We start from the raw sequence: 24553 nt of genomic DNA, 5'->3' as shown, positions 1-24553 counted from the left end.
CAACGGTTGTGCACGAAGTGGTTTGGACTTTGATAAGTTTGGCGCCTTTTCTTTAATTTTCTCTTCATATATACTGTATCGTTATTAATCACTTAGTTATAGTAACCTTTATAAATTGTACTCATTTAATCGCATATGGTGTGCTGTCTGTTTTTGGGCGAGGCGGGGACATCACACAGCATCCACACCAGCTGATTACCCAGTTTGGCGGGGCTGAAGGCTGCTCCCCCTAGACGGGAACGAGCTGAGCGAGCCTGAGGCGACCCAGGGAGTTACATTGTGGGGGCTCGTCCGGGATTGATTTCTGTGGAAGCTGTGTGATCACCCTCTTTAAATTGTGTCTGCGGCGAAGAGCTGGTGTGCCTTTGTGGGTGTGCGATTGCTGGTTATCGCGGTGTGTGTGTTGGGTGGGGTGGTTGCTTTTGGCTGACGAAATGGTGGTGGGACCATGGGTTGTCCGTACTGTTTGGAGATTGAGGAGTGACAGGTTGGGATGTTTCAGCAGTGGTGAGCTCCGCCCGGTTATTGGAATAATGTCCAGCCCTAAAGGGGCGGAGGCGTGGGCGGAGCAGACCCCTCAGTTGTTGGGTGAGTGGCAGTGCTTGGCTGAGGAAAAGCGACAGGGACAGGTTGAAAGTTTGAGTAGACGGGCTGGTGACTTTGTTAGAACTGTCGGGCGCAATTACCTCGAAGTGACCGCTGCCAGTTCTGGGAAAGTGTGGGAAAATGCGTGTGGTTCGACTGGAAGTCAAATGCCGCAGCTGGGGGGCTTATCATATCCGTGGCAGGAGATTGGTGGGAAGTTTTTAGGGTATCCCTTTTTGCCTAGGGGGGCAGATAAATTGCTTGTGGTGCCAAGGGGATCTGTCAAGGGGATCAGTTGTTCCGTTGATTCGAGAGGTGTCGGGAAACTTAGAGGAGGCCCAGTGGGGGAACGGCTTGGGGTCTCTGGGGGAGCACGTTCCCAGCAATGTACCAAGGAACTCCCGAAAGGAGCAGACTCTATTCCTGAAGGCTTAGAGGGGCCATGCGCACAGGTGTTGTTACGGATGGATGGAAGGCAAGTTAAAGCCATCCTCAGCACCGGGGCGCCGGTGAAGTTGCTGTACAGTTTGTTTCATAACCGTTATTGGAAGCATTTACCCTTGACAACATTGAGGACACTGGAGATTCGGGGTACCAGTGTCGGTGATTATCCAGACAACGGTTGTTGGTCAGTGAAAATGGAGTTCTTAGAGGCAAATGTGGAGGAGACTGAGGTTCATGAATCGTTAATGCTGATGTGTCCGGACCCTGTTGAGACGGGCAGCGTTTCTGTTCTAGAGAGAACCAAAATCCTGCTGGTGCGCTTGGGAGCCTGCCCGGAGGAGGCGGGTGAGCGCTGTTTGGAGGCATTGTCGATGCACCCAGGGTTTCGAGCTGCTTGTGCGGACGTGTGTAGCAGCATTGGGCTGATAACGAATTCAAACAAGAGCCAGTGGTGGTACGGCCTGGGGGAAGTATCTGATGGTGAGACCCTCTTCGTGGACGCTGCGAAATACCACAAGGGAGGGGAGTTGACTGCTGAAGACACCTCGGAGAGAGAGAGGTTGCGGCGACTGGCCCCTACAGCCGTGGAAGATGTAGGCAGCGTGTGTATGGATTATATTGCGTTGAAGAGGCGCACTGTCCGTGAGCAGAATATGGCCCTGAGGGCCAGAGAGGCGATGGCCTGTCTGAGTGGTGTGAAGTGGTTTAAGGTGCTGGATCTGAGGAGTGGATGTTGCCAGATCCCGATGAGTGGGGCCAACAAGGAGAAGACGGCCGTTATAAGTTCCCTAGGAGTCTTCGGGTCCGAAAAGATGCCACAGGGCATATCTGGAGCCCTTGCAACCTTCCTGCAGGGCAGGTGGAAGACCATAGGGGATGTGGAGGCGTTTGGAGTTTTGGTGTATGTGGATGATCTCTTGGTATTTGGATTTGCCTCAGGAGAATATGAAGTGAGCAGCTGAGAACTACCGAGTTAAAGTGTTTTCGGGACACGTGCCAGGGCTGGCGAAGGTCGCAGCTCGTGAGAGACTGTCTCTACGGAATCAAGTTTGAAATGAAGACGGAGAGACTGGAGAAAGTGATCTGGAACCAGTCGGAAGACTTACAAGTTGGAGAGAATGAAGAAAGTTGTCTGACTGAGGGTAATAGCAAACTGAGAACCCGGAGAGGGGAGTTTGCAGAGGTGAAGAAATTACAGATGAATCTCAGAAGAGAGAAGCGGAAACTTGAAGGGAACCTGAAGATGACCATCGACAGTTCAAATGAAGTGCAAAACCTGAAAGTTGATCTGGAAGAAGTCATGAGGAAGAAAAAGCTGGAGAGAAGTGCAGTGAATACTGAACAGGAGGCTGAAGAGACTGCGGGAGCAGTGCAGGCCACGTGTTTCCGTTTGGAGAAGATCAAACAGCAGCTACCGATCACAGGAATGAGGAAGAATACAGATTCGATGGATGATGTGCTGGATGTGTGGTACATGCTGCCTTTTGCTGACTTTCCCTCGATTGAGGAAGAGACCTTTGGCCCTTCTCCCATTGAGTCAGGTGTAGCGGGGAGGGTTAGCTGTGTGCAGTGTGAGGCATGAGTGAGAGGTTGAGAGAGGAGGTGGTAGTGGGCCCAAGGTATCCCCAGTTGTGTCCGAGCCTGAAGGGTTTAGGTGAGGGGGTACGGAGGTCTCAGAAGGGTTAGGGAACTCCCAGATAGTTGGCCTAAGTAGCGCCTGAAAAACAGGGCGTGAGGTTTACTGTGTGGGGAGGAGATGTCCCTGTTTGTGCTTGGGTTATGGTGTGTTGGCAGGAAAGGTGGCGAGTTATTTAGTAGTCATGAGGACATGACTTTTATTTGGTGGAGGGAGAGTGTAAAGAGGGTTTCTTCTTTTTGTTAACTAGCAGGAATGCTAATTTACTGATAACGAGAATGGTATTCCTTTGTAAACCAAATGGGGATTAATTTTCTTTCTTCTGAGTCTGTAAGCTTTTGTTGACGGGCTTTTGGGCAGATCGGCGCGAGGGGGTCGAGAGAGAGGACGCAATGCTCTAAGCTGGGCGAGGATCGGACCCCAAAGGGGGGTCCGAGGCCGGGAGATTCTCCGAGGAGGGGGGGGGTTGAAGCTAGATGTGCTTGGTTGACCACTCGGAGGGTCCTGAGCTGCGAGTCGAGGAGTTCGGAGGGGATCGAATGGTGGCCAGAAGACTTCAGTAATTGAGCTCCAACGGTTGTGCACGAAGTGGTTTGGACTTTGATAAGTTTGGCGCCTTTTCTTTAATTTTCTCTTCATATATACTGTATCGTTATTAATCACTTAGTTATAGTAACCTTTATAAATTGTACTCATTTAATCGCATATGGTGTGCTGTCTGTTTTTGGGCGAGGCGGGGACATCACACAGCATCCACACCAGCTGATTACCCAGTTTGGCGGGGCTGAAGGCTGCTCCCCCTAGACGGGAACGAGCTGAGCGAGCCTGAGGCGACCCAGGGAGTTACACGCGTACCTGTCCGTATCCCTCTGAACCTTTCCTATCCGCGTACCTGTCCGTATCCCTCTGAACCTTTCCTATCCGCGTACCTGTCCGTATCCCTCTGAACCTTTCCTATCCGCGTACCTGTCCGTATCCCTCTGAACCTTTCCTATCCGCGTACCTGTCCGTATCCCTCTGAACCTTTCCTATCCGCGTACCTGTCCGTATCCCTCTGAACCTTTCCTATCCGCGTACCTGTCCGTATCCCTCTGAACCTTTCCTATCCGCGTACCTGTCCGTATCCCTCTGAACCTTTCCTATCCGCGTACCTGTCCGTATCCCTCTGAACCTTTCCTATCCGCGTACCTGTCCGTATCCCTCTGAACCTTTCCTATCCGCGTACCTGTCCGTATCCCTCTGAACCTTTCCTATCCGCGTACCTGTCCGTATCCCTCTGAACCTTTCCTATCCGCGTACCTGTCCGTATCCCTCTGAACCTTTCCTATCCGCGTACCTGTCCGTATCCCTCTGAACCTTTCCTATCCGCGTACCTGTCCGTATCCCTCTGAACCTTTCCTATCCGCGTACCTGTCCGTATCCCTCTGAACCTTTCCTATCCGCGTACCTGTCCGTATCCCTCTGAACCTTTCCTATCCGCGTACCTGTCCGTATCCCCCTGAACCTTTCCTATCCGCGTACCTGTCCGTATCCCTCTGAACCTTTCCTATCCGCGTACCTGTCCGTATCCCTCTGAACCTTTCCTATCCGCGTACCTGTCCGTATCCCCCTAAACCTTTCCTATCCGTGTACCTGTCCATATCCCTCTAAACCTTTCCTATCCGTGTATCCCTCTAAACCTTTCCTATCCGTGTACCTGTCCGTATCCCTCTAAACCTTTCCTATCCGTGTATCCCTCTAAACCTTTCCTATCCGTGTACCTGTCCGTATCCCCCTAAACCTTTCCTATCTGTGTACCAGTCTGTATCCCTATAAACCTTTCCTATCCGTGTACCTGTCCGTATCCCTCTAAACCATTCCTATCCATGTACCTGTCCGTATCCCTCTAAACCTTTCCTATCCGTGTAACTGTCCGTATCCCTCTAAACCTTTCCTATCCGTGTCCCTGTCTCGGTGTCTTTTGTTAATGTACCTGCTTCAACCACTTCCTCCGTCAGCTCGTTCCATAGACTGACCACCTTCTGGGTGAAGAAGTTGCCCCTCAGGTTCCTGTTAAATCTCTCCCCTTCCACCTTAATGCCCTGGCCCCGATTTCACAAACTCAGTGGTGGGGGGAAATCGTCCTGTCGATGCCCTCATGATTTTATACACCTTTATAATGTCACCCCCTCCGTCTTCTACAGTCTACGGAATAAAGTCCATCTGTCCAACCGCTCCCTGTAACTCAGGCCCTGAAGTCCTGGCAACATCCTCTTAAATCTCCTCTGCACTCTTTCCCATAGCGAGGTGACCATATCTAAACACCTCAGTGCAAGTGCGGCCTCACCAACATCTTGTTCAACTGCAGCGTGACTCCCAACTTCTCTGCTCAATCTGTAATGGCGTTGAAGGTCATGGAGGGAGGAGACGGGAGTTGAGAGGGGTAATAAGTCAGCCATGGTGGAATGGTGCAACAGACTGATAAAGGCCAGGGCACCAAAATCCTTCCTCACCACCCTGTCGACCTGCATCAGCACATTCAGGGAATCATTTACCTGTGCTCCCAGGTCCCTGTGTTCTACCACACTCCCCAAGGCCATACGGTTCACTGTGAAATTCCCATGACCACACAGAGTATTGTGAGCAGTTTTGGGCTGCTTATCTGAAAAAGGATGTGGTGGCAGTGGAGAGGGTCCAGAGGTGGTTCGCGAGAATGATCCCAGGAATGAAAGGGTTAATGTATGAGGAGTGTTTAATGGCTCTGGGCCTGTCCTCATTGGAGTTTAGAAAATGGAGGGGGAATCTTACTGAAACCTATAGATTGGCCGAGACAGAGTGAGCGTGAGGTGGTGGCATCCGTTGGTCTCGTGAGACCATGGATCTGCGCCTGGAAAGGTTTCCAGGGTGCAGGCCTGGGCAAGGTTGTGTGAAAGACCAGCAGTTGCCCATGTAGCAAGTCTCCCCTCTCCATGACACCGATGTTCTCCAAGGGAAGGGCAAGGGCCCATACAGCTTGCCACCGGTGTCGTCGCAGGAGTTGCCAGAGCGAGGTTGAAGACAACGTCGGGCTGCCTTAGGGACTCCAGCTCTGGATTTGTCCTCAGGGTTTACTCCCGAAGCCTTTCCCATGAGTGGGTATGGCTGCAAGGCAGCAGAGGTTTGAAATCAGTTTTCCCTCTCTTAGATGGACTGTCTTCCCAGGCTGACGAGCTCCATCTACCCGAAGAATGTGAGGAGGATGTTTTCTAAAATGGGTAAGTCTGGGACCAGAGGGCACAGTCTCAGAGTAGAAGGATGTCCCTTTAGAACAGAGATGAGGAGGAATTTCTTTAGCCAGTGGGTGGTGAATCTGTGGAATAGATCTGGATGCTAAGCCATTGGGTATATTTAAAGTGGAGGTTGATAGGTTCTCGATTAATCAGGGTGTCAAAGGTTACAGGCAGGATGGAGGAGAATGGAGTTGAGAGGGAAAGTAAATCAGCCATGATGGAATGGTGAAGTAGACTCGATGGGCTGAATGGCCTAATTCTGCTCCTTTGTCTTGTGATCTTATGACTTCCCAAAATGTAACACTTCACTTCACTCGCCTTGCGCCTCAGTTGTTATCCATTTATGGTTCAGAATTATCACACCCCATCATCTTAACTCCCCTTCCATTGGGGAGAGAAGATGACAGGAGTCTTGAACAGAGAACAGTACCCCACAGGAACAGGTCCTTCAGCCCACAATGTCTGAGCCAAATATAATTTCCAATTAAGCCAGGTCTCTGCACACGATCCATTTCCCTCCATTCTTTGCAGGTACAAATATTGGGGGGACTGAGTTAAACATAGAAAACGTACAGCACAATACAAGCCTTTCGGCCTACAAGTTGTGCCAAAAATGTTCCTACCTTAGAAATTACTAGGCTTACCCATAGCCCTCTATTTTTCTAGGCACCAAGTCCCTATCCAAAAGTCTCTTAAAAGACCCTATTGTATCCACCTCCACCACCGTTGCGGACAGCCCATTCCACGCACTCACCACTCTCTGTGTAAAAACTTACCCCTGACATCTCCTCTGTACCTACTCCCCAGCACCTTAAACCTGTGTCCTCTTCTGGCAACCATTTCAGCCCTGGGAAAAAGCCTCTGACTATCCACATGATCAATGCCACTCGTCATCTTATACACCTCTATCAGGTCACCTCTCATCCTCTGTCACTCCAAGGAGAAAAGGCCGAGTTCACTCACCTATTCTCATAAGGCATGCTCCCCAATCCGGGCAACATCCTTGTAAATCTCCTGTGCACCCTTTCTATGGCTTCCACATCCTTCCTGTAGTGAGGCGACCAGAACTGAGCACAGTACTCCAAGTGGGGTCTGACCAGGGTCCTATATAGCTGCAACATTACTTCTCGGCTCTTAAACTCAATTCCACGATTGATGAAGGCCAATACACCGTACACTTTCTTAACCACAGAGTCAACCTGTGCAGCTGCTTTGAGTGTCCTATGGACTCGGACCCCAAGATCCCTCTGCTCCTCCACATTGCCAAAAGTCTTCTCATTAATACTATATCCTGCCATCATATTTGACCTACCAAAATGAACCACTTCACACTTATCTGTGTTGAACTCCATCTGCCAATTCTCAGCCCAGTTTTACATCCTATCAATGTCCCGCTGTAACCTCTGAAAGCCCTCCACACTATCCACAACACCCCAACCTTTGTGTCCTCAGCAAACTTACTAACACATCCCTCCACTTCCTCATCCAGGTCATTTATAAAAATCACGAAGAGTAGGGGTCCCTGAACAGATCTCTGAGGCACACCACTGGTCACCGACCTCCGTGCAGACTATGACCCGCGAGGTAATGTTGCAGCTCTACAAAACTCTGGTTAGACCACATCTGGAATATTGTGCTCAGTTCTGGTCATGTCATTATAGGAAAGATGTGGAAGCTTTTGAGAGAATGCAGAGGGATTTACCAGGATGCTGCCTGGATTAGAGAGGGTGCAGAGGGATTTACCAGGATGCTGCCTGGATTAGAGAGGGTGCAGAGGAGATTTACCAGGATGCTGTCTGGATTAGAGAGGGTGCAGAGAGATTTACCAGGATGCTGCCTGGATTAGAGAGGGTACAGAGGAGATTTACCAGGATGCTGCCTGGATTAGAGAGGGTGCAGAGGAGATTTACCAGGATGCTGCCTGGATTAGAGAGGGTGCAGAGGAGATTTACCAGGATGCTGCCTGGATTAGAGAGAGTGCAGAGGAGATTTAACAGGATGCTGTCTGGATTGGAGAGGGTGCAGAGGGATTTACCAGGATGCTGCCTGGATTAGAGAGGGTACAGAGGGATTTACCAGGATGCTGCCTGGATTAGAGAGGGTGCAGAGGGATTTACCAGGATGCTGCCTGGATTAGAGAGGGTACAGAGGGATTTACCAGGATGCTGCCTGGATTAGAGAGGGTGCAGAGGGATTTACCAGGATGCTGCCTGGATTAGAGAGGGTACAGAGGAGATTTACCAGGATGCTGCCTGGATTAGAGAGGGTGCAGAGGAGATTTACCAGGATGCTGCCTGTATTAGAGAGGGTACAGAGGAGATTTACCAGGATGCTGCCTGGATTAGAGAGGGTACAGAGGAGATTTACCAGGATGCTGCCTGGATTAGAGAGGGTACAGAGGAGATTTACCAGGATGCTGCCTGGATTAGAGAGGGTGCAGAGGGATTTACCAGGATGCTGCCTGGATTAGAGAGGGTACAGAGGGATTTACCAGGATGCTGTCTGGATTAGAGAGGGTACAGAGGAGATTCACCAGGATGCTGCCTGGATTGGAGAGGGTGCAGAGGAGATTTACCAGGATGCTGCCTGGATTGGAGAGGGTGCAGAGGGATTTACCAGGATGCTGCCTGGATTAGAGAGGGTGCAGAGGAGATTTACCAGGATGCTGCCTGGATTAGAAAGGGTACAGAGGAGATTTACCAGGATGCTGCCTGGATTAGAGAGGGTGCAGAGGGATTTACCAGGATGCTGCCTGGATTAGAGAGGGTACAGAGGGATTTACCAGGATGCTGCCTGGATTAGAGAGGGTGCAGAGGGATTTACCAGGATGCTGCCTGGATTAGAGAGGGTACAGAGGAGATTTACCAGGATGCTGCCTGGATTAGAGAGGGTGCAGAGGGATTTACCAGGATGCTGCCTGGATTAGAGAGGGTACAGAGGAGATTTACCAGGATGCTGCCTGGATTGGAGAGGGTGCAGAGGAGATTTACCAGGATGCTGCCTGGATTGGAGAGGGTGCAGAGGGATTTACCAGGATGCTGCCTGTATTAGAGAGCAGGTTTTATGAGGAAAGGTTGAGTGAGCTAGGGCTTTTGTCTGTGGAGCGAAGGAGGATGAGAGGTGACTTGATAGAAGTGTACAGATGATAAGAGGCATAATAGAGTGGACAGCCAGAGACTTTTTCCCAGGGTGGAAATATCTCATATATGGGGCCCCTGCCCCCTCCTTCTTCAGTCCTGACAAAGGGTCTCGGCCCAAAACGGTGACTGCTCATTTCAACGGATACTGCCCGACCTGCTGAGTTCATCCAGCTTTTTTGTACGTGTTGATTTGACCACAGCATCTGCAGAGTACTTTGTGTTCATATATGGGGGCGTAGCTTTAAGGTACTTGGAGGAAAGTATAGGGAGGAATGTCAGAGGTAGGTGAGTGATGGGTGCCATAGGGGGTGGTAGAGGCAGATATTGGAGATATTTAAAGCTCATGTACAAGAGAACAAGGGAGGGCGATGTGGGAGGGAAGTGTTAGATTGATCTTGGTTAAAGGGTCAGCATAACATTGTGGAGCCAAGAACATCGGAAATAGGAGCAGGAGTAGGCCATCTAGCCCATCGAGCCTGCTCCACCATTTAATAAGATCATGGCTGATCTGACCATGGACTCATCTCCACCTACCTGCCTTTTCCCCATAACCCTTAATTCCCCTACTATACAAAAATCTATCCAACCTTATCTTAAATATATTTACTGAGGTAGCCTCCACTGCCTCATTGGGCAGAGAATTCCACAGATTCCACAAAGGGCCTGTATTGTTCTATTCTCTATCAAATTATGCGGGGTATAGTCAGAGTAAATGTGAGTTGGCTCTTTCCACTTAGATTAGGAGAGTTAAATATGGGAGGACATGGCTTTGGGGTGAAAGGGGGAACTTCTTCACTCAGAGAGTGGTAGGAGTGTGGTACGAGCTGCCATCTGACATGGTAAATGTGGGCTCACTCTTAAATTCTAAGATAAATTGGATAGATACGTGGATGGGAGGGTTATGGAGTGGGTGCAGGTCAATGGGACTAGTGCAATAAAGTTTTGGCACAAACTAGAAGGGCCGAAGGGCCTGTTTTCAGTGCAGTAGTGTTCTATGGTTCTAAATGGACTCTTCCTGGATTGGTAAAAGGAGTTATCATTACAGACAGAAGGCAGGAGAATGAGGTTGAGAGAGAAAAATCGGCCGTGCTTAAATGGTAGAGCAGACTCAATGGGCCGAATGGCCTGAGGCTGACCCTCTTGCTCCTCCTCAAACCAAACGCACACACAGTAAGATCCCAACTGGAAGCAGGCTGGTTACTCACGTCTACTATAACTGCCATGCCGGCAACGAAGGCGACCAGGTAGAAGGTGAACCGCCAGCTGAAAGGGAGAGCGAAATGTGTTCAACACCAGACAAACGCAAGGCAACACACACAGACTCCAGCTCCCCAAAACAATACTACCCCCACCCTCCCCCGGACCAACATTCAACCTGCCATCGGGGACCCGGGTCCGTGCACTCCACTCCCCGGAAGAGTGTGGCTGGGGAGGGGAGAATGGCTGCAGGAAGTCTACTGAATGGCAACAACCTTTCCTTCACAGTCGTCAAAGCAGAAGAAAGGGGGAATAGAGTGTCACAGTTACAGAGAGAGTGCAGTGCAGGCAGACAACAAGGTGCAAACTCATGAAAAGGTAGATTGTGAGGTCAGGAGTCCAGGGAACTGTTCAATCGGCTTATAGCAGCTGCTTTTGGTCCGAGCTTTCAGGCTTCTGTATGCTTGACCCGATGGGAGGGGAGGAGAGGGTGCCTGGGGTGGGTGGGTGGGCTCTCCCTCAGCAGTGGGAAGTGTAGAAACTGGTTTCAGTGATGTGCTCAGCTGTGTTCACAGCCCTCTGCAGTCTCTTGTGGCCACGGGCCGTGGTGCATCAATAAACATCAGTGAAGGGACATGTCAGATTTCTTCAGCCTCGACAGGAAGTAAAGCCAGTAATGAACTTCCTTGGCTGCGGCATTGCACGATTGGACCAGGAGGAACTAGTGGTGATATTTGTACCTCGGAACCTGAAGCTCTCAACCTCAGCACAATTGATGTAAAAGGGAGTGTGTGCACCACCACCACCATCCCCCCCGCCATCTTTCCTGAAGATGATCTTTAATTAAGGTGTTATCTGGTGGGTTGCCATCTTTATTTAGGGCACTGGCAGCTAGAAGTAACCATCTTTAGGACAGCAGTGAGCCCTGATGCTGATGGTGACCAACAGCCACCTGACTTTGTGGCAACAGTATGATATCACACCAGTGACAGAAACCCTGCCATCTTTAATAATGGTAATTACAATGGGTGATGGTGGGAAGAGGCCATTTTCATTTAGGGCATTAGTGGAACCAATCCACCATTGAAAATTAGAAAGAAACATGTTTCTTTAGGGCATAAGTGAAACCATTCCCTGTTGAAATTAGAAACATCCATTTTTATCTAGGACAATAATAAGTTATCTTGTTGATGGCCAGAGTAAGCCATCTTGAATTACGGCATTGCAGGCATCGAGTTGTAATTATACAATAAAAGCTTTGTGAAAACTGAGGGAAGAGGGGAAACAGCTCACAGACTAAGAAATTAAAAGACCTGAGAGAAAAAATTCCCTACCAAGCTTCCCGGAACTTCTTCAGTACACTGGGCCGGGCCTGGTTTCGCCGTCGCCGGAACCACCGCTCCACCTGGCGAGGCGTCAGGCTGCTGCTCTTGGCGAGGCTTTCAATTTCGCTCTGTGATGAAAGAGGGGTCGTCAATGCCTGTCACCCGCCCAGCAGAAAATTATTCCATTGGCAGTGGGGTCGGGGAGGGGGTTAGAGTTAGGGTTCGGGAGAGGATGGTGGTGGGAGTGTTGGAGTGGGTGGTGATGCTGGGGCTGGGGATGGGGTTGGGGAGGGGGTTAGGGTTAGGATTGGGGAGAGGATGGTGGTGGGAGTGTTGGAGTGGGTGGTGATGGTGGGACTGGGATTGGGGTTGGGGAGGGGGTTAGGGTTAGGATTGGGGAGAGGATGGTGGTGGGAGTGTTGGAGTGGGTGGTGATGCTGGGGCTGGGATTGGGGTTGGGGAGGGGGTTAGGGTTAGGATTGGGGAGAGGATGGTGGTGGGAGTGTTGGAGTGGGTGGTGATGGTGGGACTGGGATTGGGGTTGGGGAGGGGGTTAGGGTTAGGATTGGGGAGAGGATGGTGGTGGGAGTGTTGGAGTGGGTGGTGATGCTGGGGCTGGGGATGGGGTTGTGGTTAGGGAGGGGGGTTAGGGTTAGGATTGGGGAGAGAATGGTGGTGGGAGTGTTGGAGTGGGTGGTGATGGTGGGGATGGGGAGAGGGTTGGGGTTGAGGAGGGGGGTTAGGGTTAGGATTGGGGAGAGAATGGTGGTGGGAGTGGGAGTGGGTGGTGATGGTGAGACTGGGGTTGGGGTTGGGGGGGTGTTAGGGTTAGGATTGGGGAGAGGATGGTGGTGGGAGTGTTGGAGTGGGTGGTGATGGTGGGACTGGGGTTGGGGTTGGGGAGGGGGTTAGGGTTAGGATTGGGGAGAGGATGGTGGTGGGAGTGTTGGAGTGGGTGGTGATGGTGGGGCTGGGGATGGGGTTGTGGTTAGGGAGGGGGGTTAGGGTTAGGATTGGGGAGAGAATGGTGGTGGGAGTGGGAGTGGGTGGTGATGGTGAGACTGGGGTTGGGGTTGGGGGGGTGTTAGGGTTAGGATTGGGGAGAGGATGGTGGTGGGAGTGTTGGAGTGGGTGGTGATGCTGGGGCTGGGGATGGGGTTGGGGAGGGGGGGGGTTAGGGTTAGGATTGGGGAGAGGATGGTGGTGGGATTGTTGGAGTGGGTGGTGATGGTGGGGCTGGGGATGGGGTTGGGGGGGTGTTAGGGTTAGGATTGGGGAGAGGATGGTGGTGGGAGTGTTGGAGTGGGTGGTGATGGTGGGGCTGGGGATGGGGTTGGGGATGGGGAGGGGGGTTAGGGTTAGGATTGGGGAGAGGATGGTGGTGGGAGTGTTGGAGTGGGTGGTGATGGTGGGACTGGGGTTGGGGTTGGGGTTGGGGGGGTGTTAGGGTTAGGATTGGGGAGAGGATGGTGGTGGGAGTGTTGGAGTGGGTGGTGATGCTGGGGATGGGGTTGGGGAGGGGGGGGTTAGGGTTAGGATTGGGGAGAGGATGGTGGTGGGAGTGTTGGAGTGGGTGGTGATGGTGGGACTGGGGATGGGGATGGGGTTGGGGTTGGGGAGGGGGTTAGGGTTAGGATTGGGGAGAGGATGGTGGTGGGAGTGTTGGAGTGGGTGGTGATGGTGGGACTGGGATTGGGGTTGGGGAGGGGGTTAGGGTTAGGATTGGGGAGAGGATGGTGGGAGTGTTGGAGTGGGTGGTGATGGGGCTGGGGATGGGGTTGGGGTTGGGGAGGGTGGGGTTAGGGTTAGGATTGGGGAGAGGATGGTGGTGGGAGTGTTGGAGTGGGTGGTGATGCTGGGGCTGGGGTTGGGGTTGGGGGGGGGGGTTAGGGTTAGGATTGGGGAGAGAATGGTGGTGGGAGTGTTGGAGTGGGTGGTGATGGTGGGGATGGGGAGAGGGTTGGGGTTGAGGAGGGGGGTTAGGGTTAGGATTGGGGAGAGAATGGTGGTGGGAGTGGGAGTGGGTGGTGATGGTGAGACTGGGGTTGGGGTTGGGGGGGTGTTAGGGTTAGGATTGGGGAGAGGATGGTGGTGGGAGGGTTGGAGTGGGTGGTGATGGTGAGACTGGGGTTGGGGTTAGGGAGGGGGGTTAGGGTTAGGATTGGGGAGTGGATGGTGGTGGGAGTGTTGGAGTGTGTGGTGATGGTGGGACTGGGGTTGGGGTTGGGGAGGGGGTTAGGGTTAGGATTGGGGAGAGGATGGTGGTGGGATTGTTGGAGTGGGTGGTGATGGTGGGGCTGGGGATGGGGTTGGGGTTGGGGGGGTGTTAGAGTTAGGATTGGGGAGAGGATGGTGGTGGGAGTGTTGGAGTGGGTGGTGATGGTGGGACTGGGGATGGGGATGGGGTTGGGGTTGGGGAGAGGGTTAGGGTTAGGATTGGGGAGAGGATGGTGGTGGGAGTGTTGGAGTGGGTGGTGATGGTGGGACTGGGGTTGGGGTTGGGGAGGGGGGTTAGGGTTAGGATTGGGGAGAGGATGGTGGTGGGAGTGTTGGAGTGGGTGGTGATGGTGGGACTGGGGTTGGGGTTGGGGTTGGGGGGGTGTTAGGGTTAGGATTGGGGAGAGGATGGTGGTGGGAGTGTTGGAGTGGGTGGTGATGCTGGGGATGGGGTTGGGGAGGGGGGGGTTAGGGTTAGGATTGGGGAGAGGATGGTGGTGGGAGTGTTGGAGTGGGTGGTGATGCTGGGGATGGAGTTGGGGAGGGGGTTAGGGTTAGGATTGGGGAGAGGATGGTGGTGGGAGTGTTGGAGTGGGTGGTGATGGTGGGGCTGGGGATGGGGTTAGGGTTAGGACTGGGGAGAGGATGGTGGTGGGAGTGTTGGAGTGGGTGGTGATGGTGGGACTGGGGTTAGGGAGGGGGGTTAGGGTTAGGATTGGGGAGAGGATGGTGGTGGGAGTGTTGGAGTGGGTGGTGATGGTGGGACTGGGGTTGGGGTTGGGGAGGGAGAGGGGGGTTAGGGTTAGGATTGGGGAGAGGATGGTGGTGGGAGTGTTGGAGTGGGTGGTGATGGTGGGACTGGGGATGGGGATGGGGTTGGGGTTGGGGAGAGGGTTAGGGTTAGGATTGGGGAGAGGATGGTGGTGGGAGTGTTGGAGTGGGTGGTGATGGTGGGACTGGGGTTGGGGTTGGGGAGGGGGGTTAGGGTTAGGATTGGGGAGAGGATGGTGGGAGTGTTGGAGTGGGTGGTGATGGTGGGACTGGGGTTGGGGTTGGGGTTGGGGGGGTGTTAGGGTTAGGATTGGGGAGTGGATGGTGGTGGGAGTGTTGGAGTGGGTGGTGATGGTGGGACTGGGGATGGGGTTGGGGAGGGGGGTGTTAGGGTTAGGATTGGGGAGAGGATGGTGGTGGGAGTGTTGGAGTGGGTGGTGATGGTGGGACTGGGGTTGGGGGGGGGTTAGGGTTAGGATTGGCGAGAGGATGGTGGTGGGAGTGTTGGAGTGGGTGGTGATGCTGGGGATGGGGTTGGGGTTGGGGTTGGGGAGGGGGTTAGGGTTAGGATTGGGGAGAGGATGGTGGTGGGAAGGTTGGAGTGTGTGGTGATGGTGGGACTGGGGTTAGGGAGGGGGGTTAGGGTTAGGATTGGGGAGAGGATGGTGGTGGGAGTGTTGGAGTGGGTGGTGATGGTGGGACTGGGGTTGGGATTAGGGAGGGGGGTTAGGGTTAGGATTGGGGAGAGGATGGTGGTGGGTGTGTTGGAGTGGGTGGTGATGCTGGGGATGGGGTTGGGGTTGGGGGGGCGGTTAGGGTTAGGATTGGGGAGAGGATGGTGGTGGGAGTGTTGGAGTGGGTGGTGATGGTGGGACTGGGGTTGGGGGGGTGTTAGGGTTAGGATTGGGGAGAGGATGGTGGTGGGAGTGTTGGAGTGGGTGGTGATGGTGGGACTGGGGTTGGGGTTGGGGGGGGGTTAGGGTTAGGATTGGGGAGAGGATGGTGGTGGGAGTGTTGGAGTGGGTGGTGAGGGTGGGGTTGGGGTTGGGGTTGGGGGGGTGTTAGGGTTAGGATTGGGGAGAGGATGGTGGTGGGAGTGTTGGAGTGGGTGGTGATGATGGGGTTGGGGTTGGGGAGGGGGGGGTTAGGGTTAGGATTGGGGAGAGGATGGTGGTGGGAGTGTTGGAGTGGGTGGTGATGGGGCTGGGGATGGGGTTGGGGTTGGGGAGGGGGAGGGGGTTAGGGTTAGGATTGGGGGGAGGATGGTGGTGGGAGTGTTGGAGTGGGTGGTGATGGGGTTGGGGATGGGGAGGGGGGGTTAGGGTTAGGATTGGGTAGAGGATGGTGGTGGGAGTGTTGGAGTAGGTGGTGATGGAGGGGCTGGGGATGGGGTTAGGGTTAGGATGGGGGAGAGGATGGTGGTGGGAGGGTTGGAGTGGGTGGTGATGGTGGGGCTGGGGATGGGGTTGGGGTTGGGGAGGAGGATTAAGGTTAGGATTGGGGAGTGGATGGTGGTGGGAGTGTTGGAGTGGGTGGTGATGGTGGGGTTGGGGAGGGCGAGGGGGATTAGGGTTAGGATTGGGGAGTGGATGGTGGTGGGAGGGTTGGAGTGGGTGGTGATGGTGGGACTGGGGTTGGGGTTGGGGTTGGGGGGGGGGAGGCCAGGGTTAGGATTGGGGAGAGGATGGTGGTGGGAGTGTTGGAGTGGGTGGTGATGGGGCTGGGGATGGGGTTGGGGTTGGGGAGGGGGAGGGGGTTAGGGTTAGGATTGGGGGGAGGATGGTGGTGGGAGTGTTGGAGTGGGTGGTGATGGGGCTGGGGATGGGGTTGGGGTTGGGGAGGGGGAGGGGGTTAGGGTTAGGATTGGGGGGAGGATGGTGGTGGGAGAGTTGGAGTGGGTGGTGATGGGGTTGGGGATGGGGAGGGGGGGTTAGGGTTAGGATTGGGGAGTGGATGGTGGTGGGAGTGTTGGAGTGGGTGGTGATGGTGGGACTGGGGTTGGGGTTGGGGTTGGGGAGGGGGGTTAGGGTTAGGATTGGGGAGAGGATGGTGGTGGGAGGGTTGGAGTGGGTGGTGATGCTGGGGATGGGGTTGGGGTTGGGGAGGGGGAGGCTAGGGTTAGGATTGGGGAGAGGATGGTGGTGGGAGTGTTGGAGTGGGTGGTGATGGTGGGACTGGGGTTGGGGTTGGGGAGGGGGGGGTTAGGGTTAGGATTGGGGAGAGGATGGTGGTGGGAGTGTTGGAGTGGGTGGTGATGCTGGGGATGGGGATGGGGTTGGGGAGGGGGGGTTAGGGTTAGGATTGGGGAGAGGATGGTGGTGGGAGTGTTGGAGTGTGTGGTGATGGTGGGGCTGGGGATGGGGTTGGGGTTGGGGTTGGGGAGGGGGTTAGGGTTAGGATTGGGGAGAGGATGGTGGTGGGAGGGTTGGAGTGTGTGGTGATGGTGGGACTGGGGTTAGGGAGGGGGGTTAGGGTTAGGATTGGGGAGAGGATGGTGGTGGGAGTGTTGGAGTGGGTGGTGATGGTGGGACTGGGGTTGGGATTAGGGAGGGGGGTTAGGGTTAGGATTGGGGAGAGGATGGTGGTGGGAGGGTTGGAGTGGGTGGTGATGCTGGGGATGGGGATGGGGTTGGGGAGGGGGGGGTTAGGGTTAGGATTGGGGTGAGGATGGTGGTGGGAGTGTTGGAGTGGGTGGTGATGCTGGGGCTGGGGATGGGGTTGGGATTGGGGAGGGGGTTAGGGTTAGGATTGGGGAGAAGATGGTGGTCGGAGGGTTGGAGTGGGTGGTGATGGTGGGACTGGGGATGGGGTTGGGGAGGGGGGTTAGGGTTAGGATTGGGGAGAGGATGGTGGTGGGAGTGTTGGAGTGGGTGATGATGGTGGGATTGGGGATGGGGTTGGGGTTAGGGAGGGGGGTTTAGGGTTAGGATTGGGGAGAGGATGGTGGTGTGTGTGTTGGAGTGGGTGGTGATGGTGGGGCTGGGGATGGGGTTGGGGAGGGGGTTTAGGGTTAGGATTGTGGAGAGGATGGTGGTGGGATTGTTGGAGTAGGTGGTGATGGTGGGGCTGGGGATGGGGTTGGGGAGAGGAATTAGGGTTAGGATTGGGGAGAGGATGGTGGTGGGATTGTTGGAGTAGGTGGTGATGGTGGGGCTGGGGATTGGGTTGGGGTTGGGGAGGGGGGGGTTAGGGTTAGGATTGGGGAGAGGATGGTGGTGGGCGTGTTGGAGTGGGTGGTGATGGTGGGACTGGGGTTGGGGTTGGGGAGGGGGTTAGGGTTAGGATTGGGGAGAGGATGGTGGTGGGAGTGTTGGAGTGGGTGGTGATGGTGGGACTGGGGTTGGGGTTGGGGAGGGGGGGGTTAGGGTTAGGATTGGGGAGAGGATGGTGGTGGGAGTGTTGGAGTGGGTGGTGATGGTGGGACTGGGGATGGGGATGGGGTTGGGGTTGGGGAGGGGGGGGGTTAGGGTTAGGATTGGGTGTGGATGGTGGTGGGAGTGTTGGAGTGGGTGGTGATGGTGAGACTGGGGTTGGGGTTGGGGAGGGGGTTAGGTTTAGGATTGGGGAGAGGATGGTGGTGGGAGTGTTGGAGTGGGTGGTGATGGTGGGGTTGGGGTTGGGGAGGGGGGGTTAGGGTTAGGATTGGGGAGAGGATGGTGGTGGGAGTGTTGGAGTGGGTGGTGATGGTGGGGTTGGGGTTGGGGAGGGGGGGTTAGGGTTAGGATTGGGGAGAGGATGGTGGTGGGAGGGTTGGAGTGGGTGGTGATGGTGGGGTTGGGGAGGGGGGGTTAGGGTTAGGATTGGGGAGAGGATGGTGGTGGGAGTGTTGGAGTGGGTGGTGATGGTGGGACTGGGGTTGGGGTTGGGGTTGGGGAGGGGGGTTAGGGTTAGGATTGGGGAGAGGATGGTGGTGGGAGGGTTGGAGTGGGTGGTGATGCTGGGGATGGGGTTGGGGTTGGGGAGGGTGAGGCTAGGGTTAGGATTGGGGAGAGGATGGTGGTGGGAGTGTTGGAGTGGGTGGTGATGGTGGGGATGGGGATGGGGTTGGGGAGGGGGGTTAGGGTTAGGATTGGGGAGAGGATGGTGGTGGGAGTGTTGGAGTGGGTGGTGATGCTGGGGATGGGGATGGGGTTGGGGGGGGGGTTAGGGGTAGGATTGGGGAGAGGATGGTGGTGGGAGTGTTGGAGTGGGTGGTGATGGTGGGGCTGGGGATGGGGTGGGGTTGGGGTTGGGGAGGGGGTTAGGGTTAGGATTGGGGAGAGGATGGTGGTGGGAGGGTTGGAGTGTGTGGTGATGGTGGGACTGGGGTTAGGGAGGGGGGTTAGGGTTAGGATTGGGGAGAGGATGGTGGTGGGAGGGTTGTAGTGGGTGGTGATGGTGGGGTTGGGGAGGGGGGGTTAGGGTTAGGATTGGGGAGAGGATGGTGGTGGGAGTGTTGGAGTGGGTGGTGATGGTGGGACTGGGGTTGGGGTTGGGGAGGGGGTTTAGGGTTAGGATTGGGGAGAGGATGGTGGTGGGAGGGTTGGAGTGGGTGGTGATGCTGGGGATGGGGTTGGGGTTGGGGAGGGGGGGTTAGGGTTAGGATTGGGGAGAGGATGGTGGTGGGAGTGTTGGAGTGGGTGGTGATGGTGGGACTGGGGTTGGGGTTGGGGTTGGGGAGGGGGTTTAGGGTTAGGATTGGGGAGAGGATGGTGGTGGGAGGGTTGGAGTGGGTGGTGATGCTGGGGATGGGGTTGGGTATGGGGAGGGGGAGGCTAGGGTTAGGATTGGGGAGAGGATGGTGGTGGGAGTGTTGGAGTGGGTGGTGATGGTGGGACTGGGGTTGGGGTTGGGGGGGGGTTAGGGTTAGGATTGGGGAGAGAATGGTGGTGGGAGTGTTGGAGTGGGTGGTGATGCTGGGGATGGGGATGGGGTTGGGGAGGGGGGGGTTAGGGTTATGATTGGGGAGAGGATGGTGGTGGGAGTGTTGGACTGGGTGGTGATGGTGGGGCTGGGGATGGGGTGGGGTTGGGGTTGGGGAGGCTAGGGTTAGGATTGGGGAGAGGATGGTGGTGGGAGGGTTGGAGTGGGTGGTGATGCTGGGGATGGGGTTGGGGTTGGGGAGGGGGAGGCTAGGGTTAGGATTGGGGAGAGGATGGTGGTGGGAGTGTTGGAGTGGGTGGTGATGGTGGGACTGGGGTTGGGGTTGGGGGGGTTAGGGTTAGGATTGGGGAGAGGATGGTGGTGGGAGTGTTGGAGTGCGTGGTGATGGTGGGACTGGGGTTGGGGTTGTGTTGGGGAGGGGGAGGGGGTTAGGGTTAGGATTGGGGGGAGGATGGTGGTGGGAGTGTTGGAGTGGGTGGTGATGGTGAGACTGGGGTTGGGGTTGGGGAGGGGGTTAGGGTTAGGATTGGGGAGCGGATGGTGGTGGGAGGGTTGGAGTGGGTGGTGATGGTGGGACTGGGGTTGGGGTTGGGGAGGGGGGGTTAGGGTTAGGATTGGGGAGAGGATGGTGGTGGGAGTGTTGGAGTGGGTGGTGATGGTGGGACTGGGGATGGGTTTGGGGTTAGGGAGGGGGGTTTAGGGTTAGGATTGGGGAGAGGATGGTGGTGGGAGGGTTGCAGTGGGTGGTGATGGTGGGACTGGGGTTGGGGTTGGGGAGGGGGGGTTAGGGTTAGGATTGGGGAGAGGATGGTGGTGGGAGTGTTGGAGTGGGTGGTGATGGTGGGACTGGGGTTGGGGTTGGGGGGGTTAGGGTTAGGATTGGGGAGAGGATGGTGGTGGGAGTGTTGGAGTGCGTGGTGATGGTGGGACTGGGGTTGGGGTTGGGTTGGGGAGGGGGAGGGGGTTAGGGTTAGGATTGGGGGGAGGATGGTGGTGGGAGTGTTGGAGTGGGTGGTGATGGTGAGACTGGGGTTGGGGTTGGGGAGGGGGTTAGGGTTAGGATTGGGGAGAGGATGGTGGTGGGAGGGTTGGAGTGGGTGGTGATGGTGGGACTGGGGTTGGGGTTGGGGAGGGGGGGTTAGGGTTAGGATTGGGGAGAGGATGGTGGTGGGAGTGTTGGAGTGGGTGGTGATGGTGGGACTGGGGATGGGTTTGGGGTTAGGGAGGGGGGTTTAGGGTTAGGATTGGGGAGAGGATGGTGGTGGGAGGGTTGCAGTGGGTGGTGATGGTGGGACTGGGGTTGGGGTTGGGGAGGGGGGGTTAGGGTTAGGATTGGGGAGAGGATGGTGGTGGGAGTGTTGGAGTGGGTGGTGATGGTGGGACTGGGGATGGGGTTGGGGTTGGGGAGGGGGAGGGGGAGGGGGTTAGGGTTAGGATTGGGGAGAGGATGGTGGTGGGAGGGTTGGAGTGGGTGGTGATGCTGGGGATGGGGTTGGGGTTGGGGAGGGGGAGGCTAGGGTTAGGATTGGGGAGAGGATGGTGGTGGGAGTGTTGGAGTGGGTGGTGATGGTGGGACTGGGGTTGGGGTTGGGGAGGTGGGGGTTAGGGTTAGGATTGGGGAGAGGATGGTGGTGGGAGTGTTGGAGTGGGTGGTGATGTTGGGGCTGGGGAGGGGGAGGGGGATTAGGGTTGGGATTGGGGAGTGGATGGTGGTGGGAGAGTTGGAGTGGGTGGTGATGGTGGGGTTGGGATTAGGGAGGGGGGTTAGGGTTAGGATTGGGGAGAGGATGGTGAAGGAGGGTTGGAGTGGGTGGTGATGCTGGGGATGGGGTTGGGGTTGGGGAGGGGGAGGCTAGGGTTAGGATTGGGGAGAGGATGGTGGTGGGAGTGTTGGAGTGGGTGGTGATGGTGGGACTGGGGTTGGGGTTGGGGAGGGGGGGTTAGGGTTAGGATTGGGGAGAGGATGGTGGTGGGAGTGTTGGAGTGGGTGGTGATGCTGGGGATGGGGATGGGGTTGGGGAGGGGGGGGGTTAGGGTTAGGATTGGGGAGAGGATGGTGGTGGGAGTGTTGGAGTGGGTGGTGATGGTGGGGCTGGGGATGGGGATGGGGTTGGGGTTGGGGAGGGGGTTAGGGTTAGGATTGGGGAGAGGATGGTGGTGGGAGGGTTGGAGTGTGTGGTGATGGTGGGATTGGGGTTAGGGAGGGGGGTTAGGGTTAGGATTGGGGAGAGGATGGTGGTGGGAGTGTTGGAGTGGGTGGTGATGGTGGGGTTGGGGTTGGGGAGGGGGGGTTAGGGTTAGGATTGGGGAGAGGATGCTGGTGGGAGTGTTGGAGTGGGTGGTGATGGTGGGACTGGGGTTGGGTTTAGGGAGCGGGGGTTAGGGTTAGGATTGGGGAGAGGATGGTGGTGGGAGTGTTGGAGTGGGTGGTGATGGTGGGACTGGGGTTGGGGTTGGGGTTGGGGAGGGGGGTTAGGGTTAGGATTGGGGAGAGGATGGTGGTGGGAGTGTTGGAGTGGGTGGTGATGGTGGGGCTGGGGATGGGGTGGGGTTGGGGTTGGGGAGGGGGTTAGGGTTAGGATTGGGGAGAGGATGGTGGTGGGAGGGTTGGAGTGTGTGGTGATGGTGGGACTGGGGTTAGGGAGGGGGGTTAGGGTTAGGATTGGGGAGAGGATGGTGGTGGGAGTGTTGGAGTGGGTGGTGATGGTGGGGTTGGGGTTGGGGAGGGGGGTTAGGGTTAGGATTGGGGAGAGGATGGTGGTGGGAGGGTTGGAGTGGGTGGTGATGCTGGGGATGGGGTTGGGGTTGGGGAGGGGGAGGCTAGTTTTAGGATTGGGGAGAGGATGGTGGTGGGAGTGTTGGAGTGGGTGGTGATGGTGGGACTGGGGTTGGGGTTGGGGGGGTTAGGGTTAGGATTGGGGAGAGGATGGTGGTGGGAGTGTTGGAGTGGGTGGTGATGCTGGGGATGGGGATGGGGTTGGGGAGGGGGGGGTTAGGGTTAGGATTGGGGTGAGGATGGTGGTGGGAGTGTTGGAGTGGGTGGTGATGTTGGGGCTGGGGAGGGGGAGGGGGATTAGGGTTGGGATTGGGGAGAGAATGGTGGTGGGAGTGTTGGAGTGGGTGGTGATGGGGCTGGGGACGGGGTTGGGGTTGGGGAGGGGGGGTTAGGGTTAGGATTGGGGAGAGGATGGTGGTGGGAGAATTGGAGTGGGTGGTGATGCTGGGGATAGGGTTGGGGTTGGGGAGGGGGAGGCTAGGGTTAGGATTGGGGAGAGGATGGTGGTGGGAGTGTTGGAGTGGGTGGTGATGGGGCTGGGGATGGGGTTGGGGTTGGGGAGGGGGAGGGGGTTAGGGTTAGGATTGGGGGGAGGATGGTGGTGGGAGTGTTGGAGTGGGTGGTGATGGGGTTGGGGATGGGGAGGGGGGGTTAGGGTTAGGATTGGGGAGTGGATGGTGGTGCGAGTGTTGGAGTGGGTGGTGATGGTGAGACTGGGGTTGGGGTTGGGGAGGGGGGGGTTAGGGTTAGGATTGGGGAGAGGATGGTGGTGGGAGGGTTGGAGTGTGTGGTGATGCTGGGGATGGGGTTGGGGTTGGGGAGGGGGAGGCTAGGGTTAGGATTGGGGAGAGGATGGTGGTGGGAGGGTTGGAGTGGGTGGTGATGGTGGGACTGGGGTTGGGGTTGGGGAGGGGGGGTTAGGGTTAGGATTGGGGAGAGGATGGTGGTGGGAGGGTTGGAGTGGGTGGTGATGCTGGGGATGGGGTTGGGGTTGGGGAGGGGGAGGCTAGGGTTAGGATTGGGGAGAGGATGGTGGTGGGAGTGTTGGAGTGGGTGGTGATGGTGGGACTGGGGTTGGGGTTGGGGAGGGGGGGTTAGGGTTAGGATTGGGGAGAGGATGGTGGTGGGAGTGTTGGAGTGGGTGGTGATGCTGGGGATGGGGATGGGGTTGGGGAGGGGGGGGGTTAGGGTTAGGATTGGGGAGAGGATGGTGGTGGGAGTGTTGGAGTGGGTGGTGATGGTGGGGCTGGGGATGGGGTTGGGGTTGGGGTTGGGGAGGGGGTTAGGGTTAGGATTGGGGAGAGGATGGTGGTGGGAGGGTTGGAGTGTGTGGTGATGGTGGGACTGGGGTTAGGGAGGGGGGTTAGGGTTAGGATTGGGGAGAGGATGGTGGTGGGAGTGTTGGAGTGGGTGGTGATGGTGGGGTTGGGGTTGGGGAGGGGGGGTTAGGGTTAGGATTGGGGAGAGGATGCTGGTGGGAGTGTTGGAGTGGGTGGTGATGGTGGGATTGGGGTTGGGATTAGGGAGCGGGGGTTAGGGTTAGGATTGGGGAGAGAATGGTGGTGGGAGTGTTGGAGTGGGTGGTGATGTTTGGGCTGGGGAGGGGGAAGGGGATTAGGGTTGGGATTGGGGAGTGGATGGTGGTGGGAGAGTTGGAGTGGGTGGTGATGGGGCTGGGGACGGGGTTGGGGTTGGGGAGGGGGAGGCTAGGGTTAGGATTGGGGAGAGGATGGTGGTGGGAGTGTTGGAGTGGGTGGTGATGGGGCTGGGGATGGGGTTGTGGTTGGGGAGGGGGAGGGGGTTAGGGTTAGGATTGGGGGGAGGATGGTGGTGGGAGTGTTGGAGTGGGTGGTGATGGGGTTGGGGATGGGGAGGGGGGGTTAGGGTGAGGATTGGGGAGTGGATGGTGGTGGGAGTGTTGGAGTGGGTGGTGATGGTGAGTCTGGGGTTGTGGTTGGGGAGGGGGTTAGGGTTAGGATTGGGGAGAGGATGGTGGTGGGAGGGTTGGAGTGGGTGGTGATGGTGGGACTGGGGTTGGGGTTGGGGAGGGGGGGTTAGGGTTAGGATTGGGGAGAGGATGGTGGTGGGAGGGTTGGAGTGGGTGGTGATGCTGGGGATGGGGTTGGGGTTGGGGAGGGGGAGGCTAGGGTTAGGATTGGGGAGAGGATGGTGGTGGGAGTGTTGGAGTGGGTGGTGATGGTGGGACTGGGGATGGGGTTGGGGAGGGGGGGTTAGGGTTAGGATTGGGGAGAGGATGGTGGTGGGAGTGTTGGAGTGGGTGGTGATGCTGGGGATGGGGATGGGGTTGGGGAGGGGGGGGGTTAGGGTTAGGATTGGGGAGAGGATGGTGG

General features: G+C 56.3%; 1 protein-coding gene across 3 annotated transcripts in view; it reads right to left on the bottom strand.

Moving 5' to 3' along the window:
- The window catches only part of LOC132399519 (ceramide synthase 2-like), a 138409-nt gene that overhangs the window by 8948 nt on the left and 104908 nt on the right, over window positions 1-24553 (bottom strand). For all 3 annotated transcript variants that reach the window (XM_059979975.1, XM_059979976.1, XM_059979978.1), the window contains 2 exons: window positions 11585-11703; window positions 10259-10316 (listed from right to left, as the gene is read on the bottom strand). In XM_059979975.1, coding sequence (XP_059835958.1) covers window positions 10259-10316; window positions 11585-11703 — 177 coding nt within the window. The remainder of the gene's footprint in view (window positions 1-10258; window positions 10317-11584; window positions 11704-24553) is intronic.

This window comes from Hypanus sabinus, chromosome 9 (genome assembly GCF_030144855.1).
Source record: "Hypanus sabinus isolate sHypSab1 chromosome 9, sHypSab1.hap1, whole genome shotgun sequence".
NCBI classification, from domain to species: domain Eukaryota; kingdom Metazoa; phylum Chordata; class Chondrichthyes; order Myliobatiformes; family Dasyatidae; genus Hypanus; species Hypanus sabinus.
This window is presented reverse-complemented; position numbering and strand designations above follow the sequence as displayed.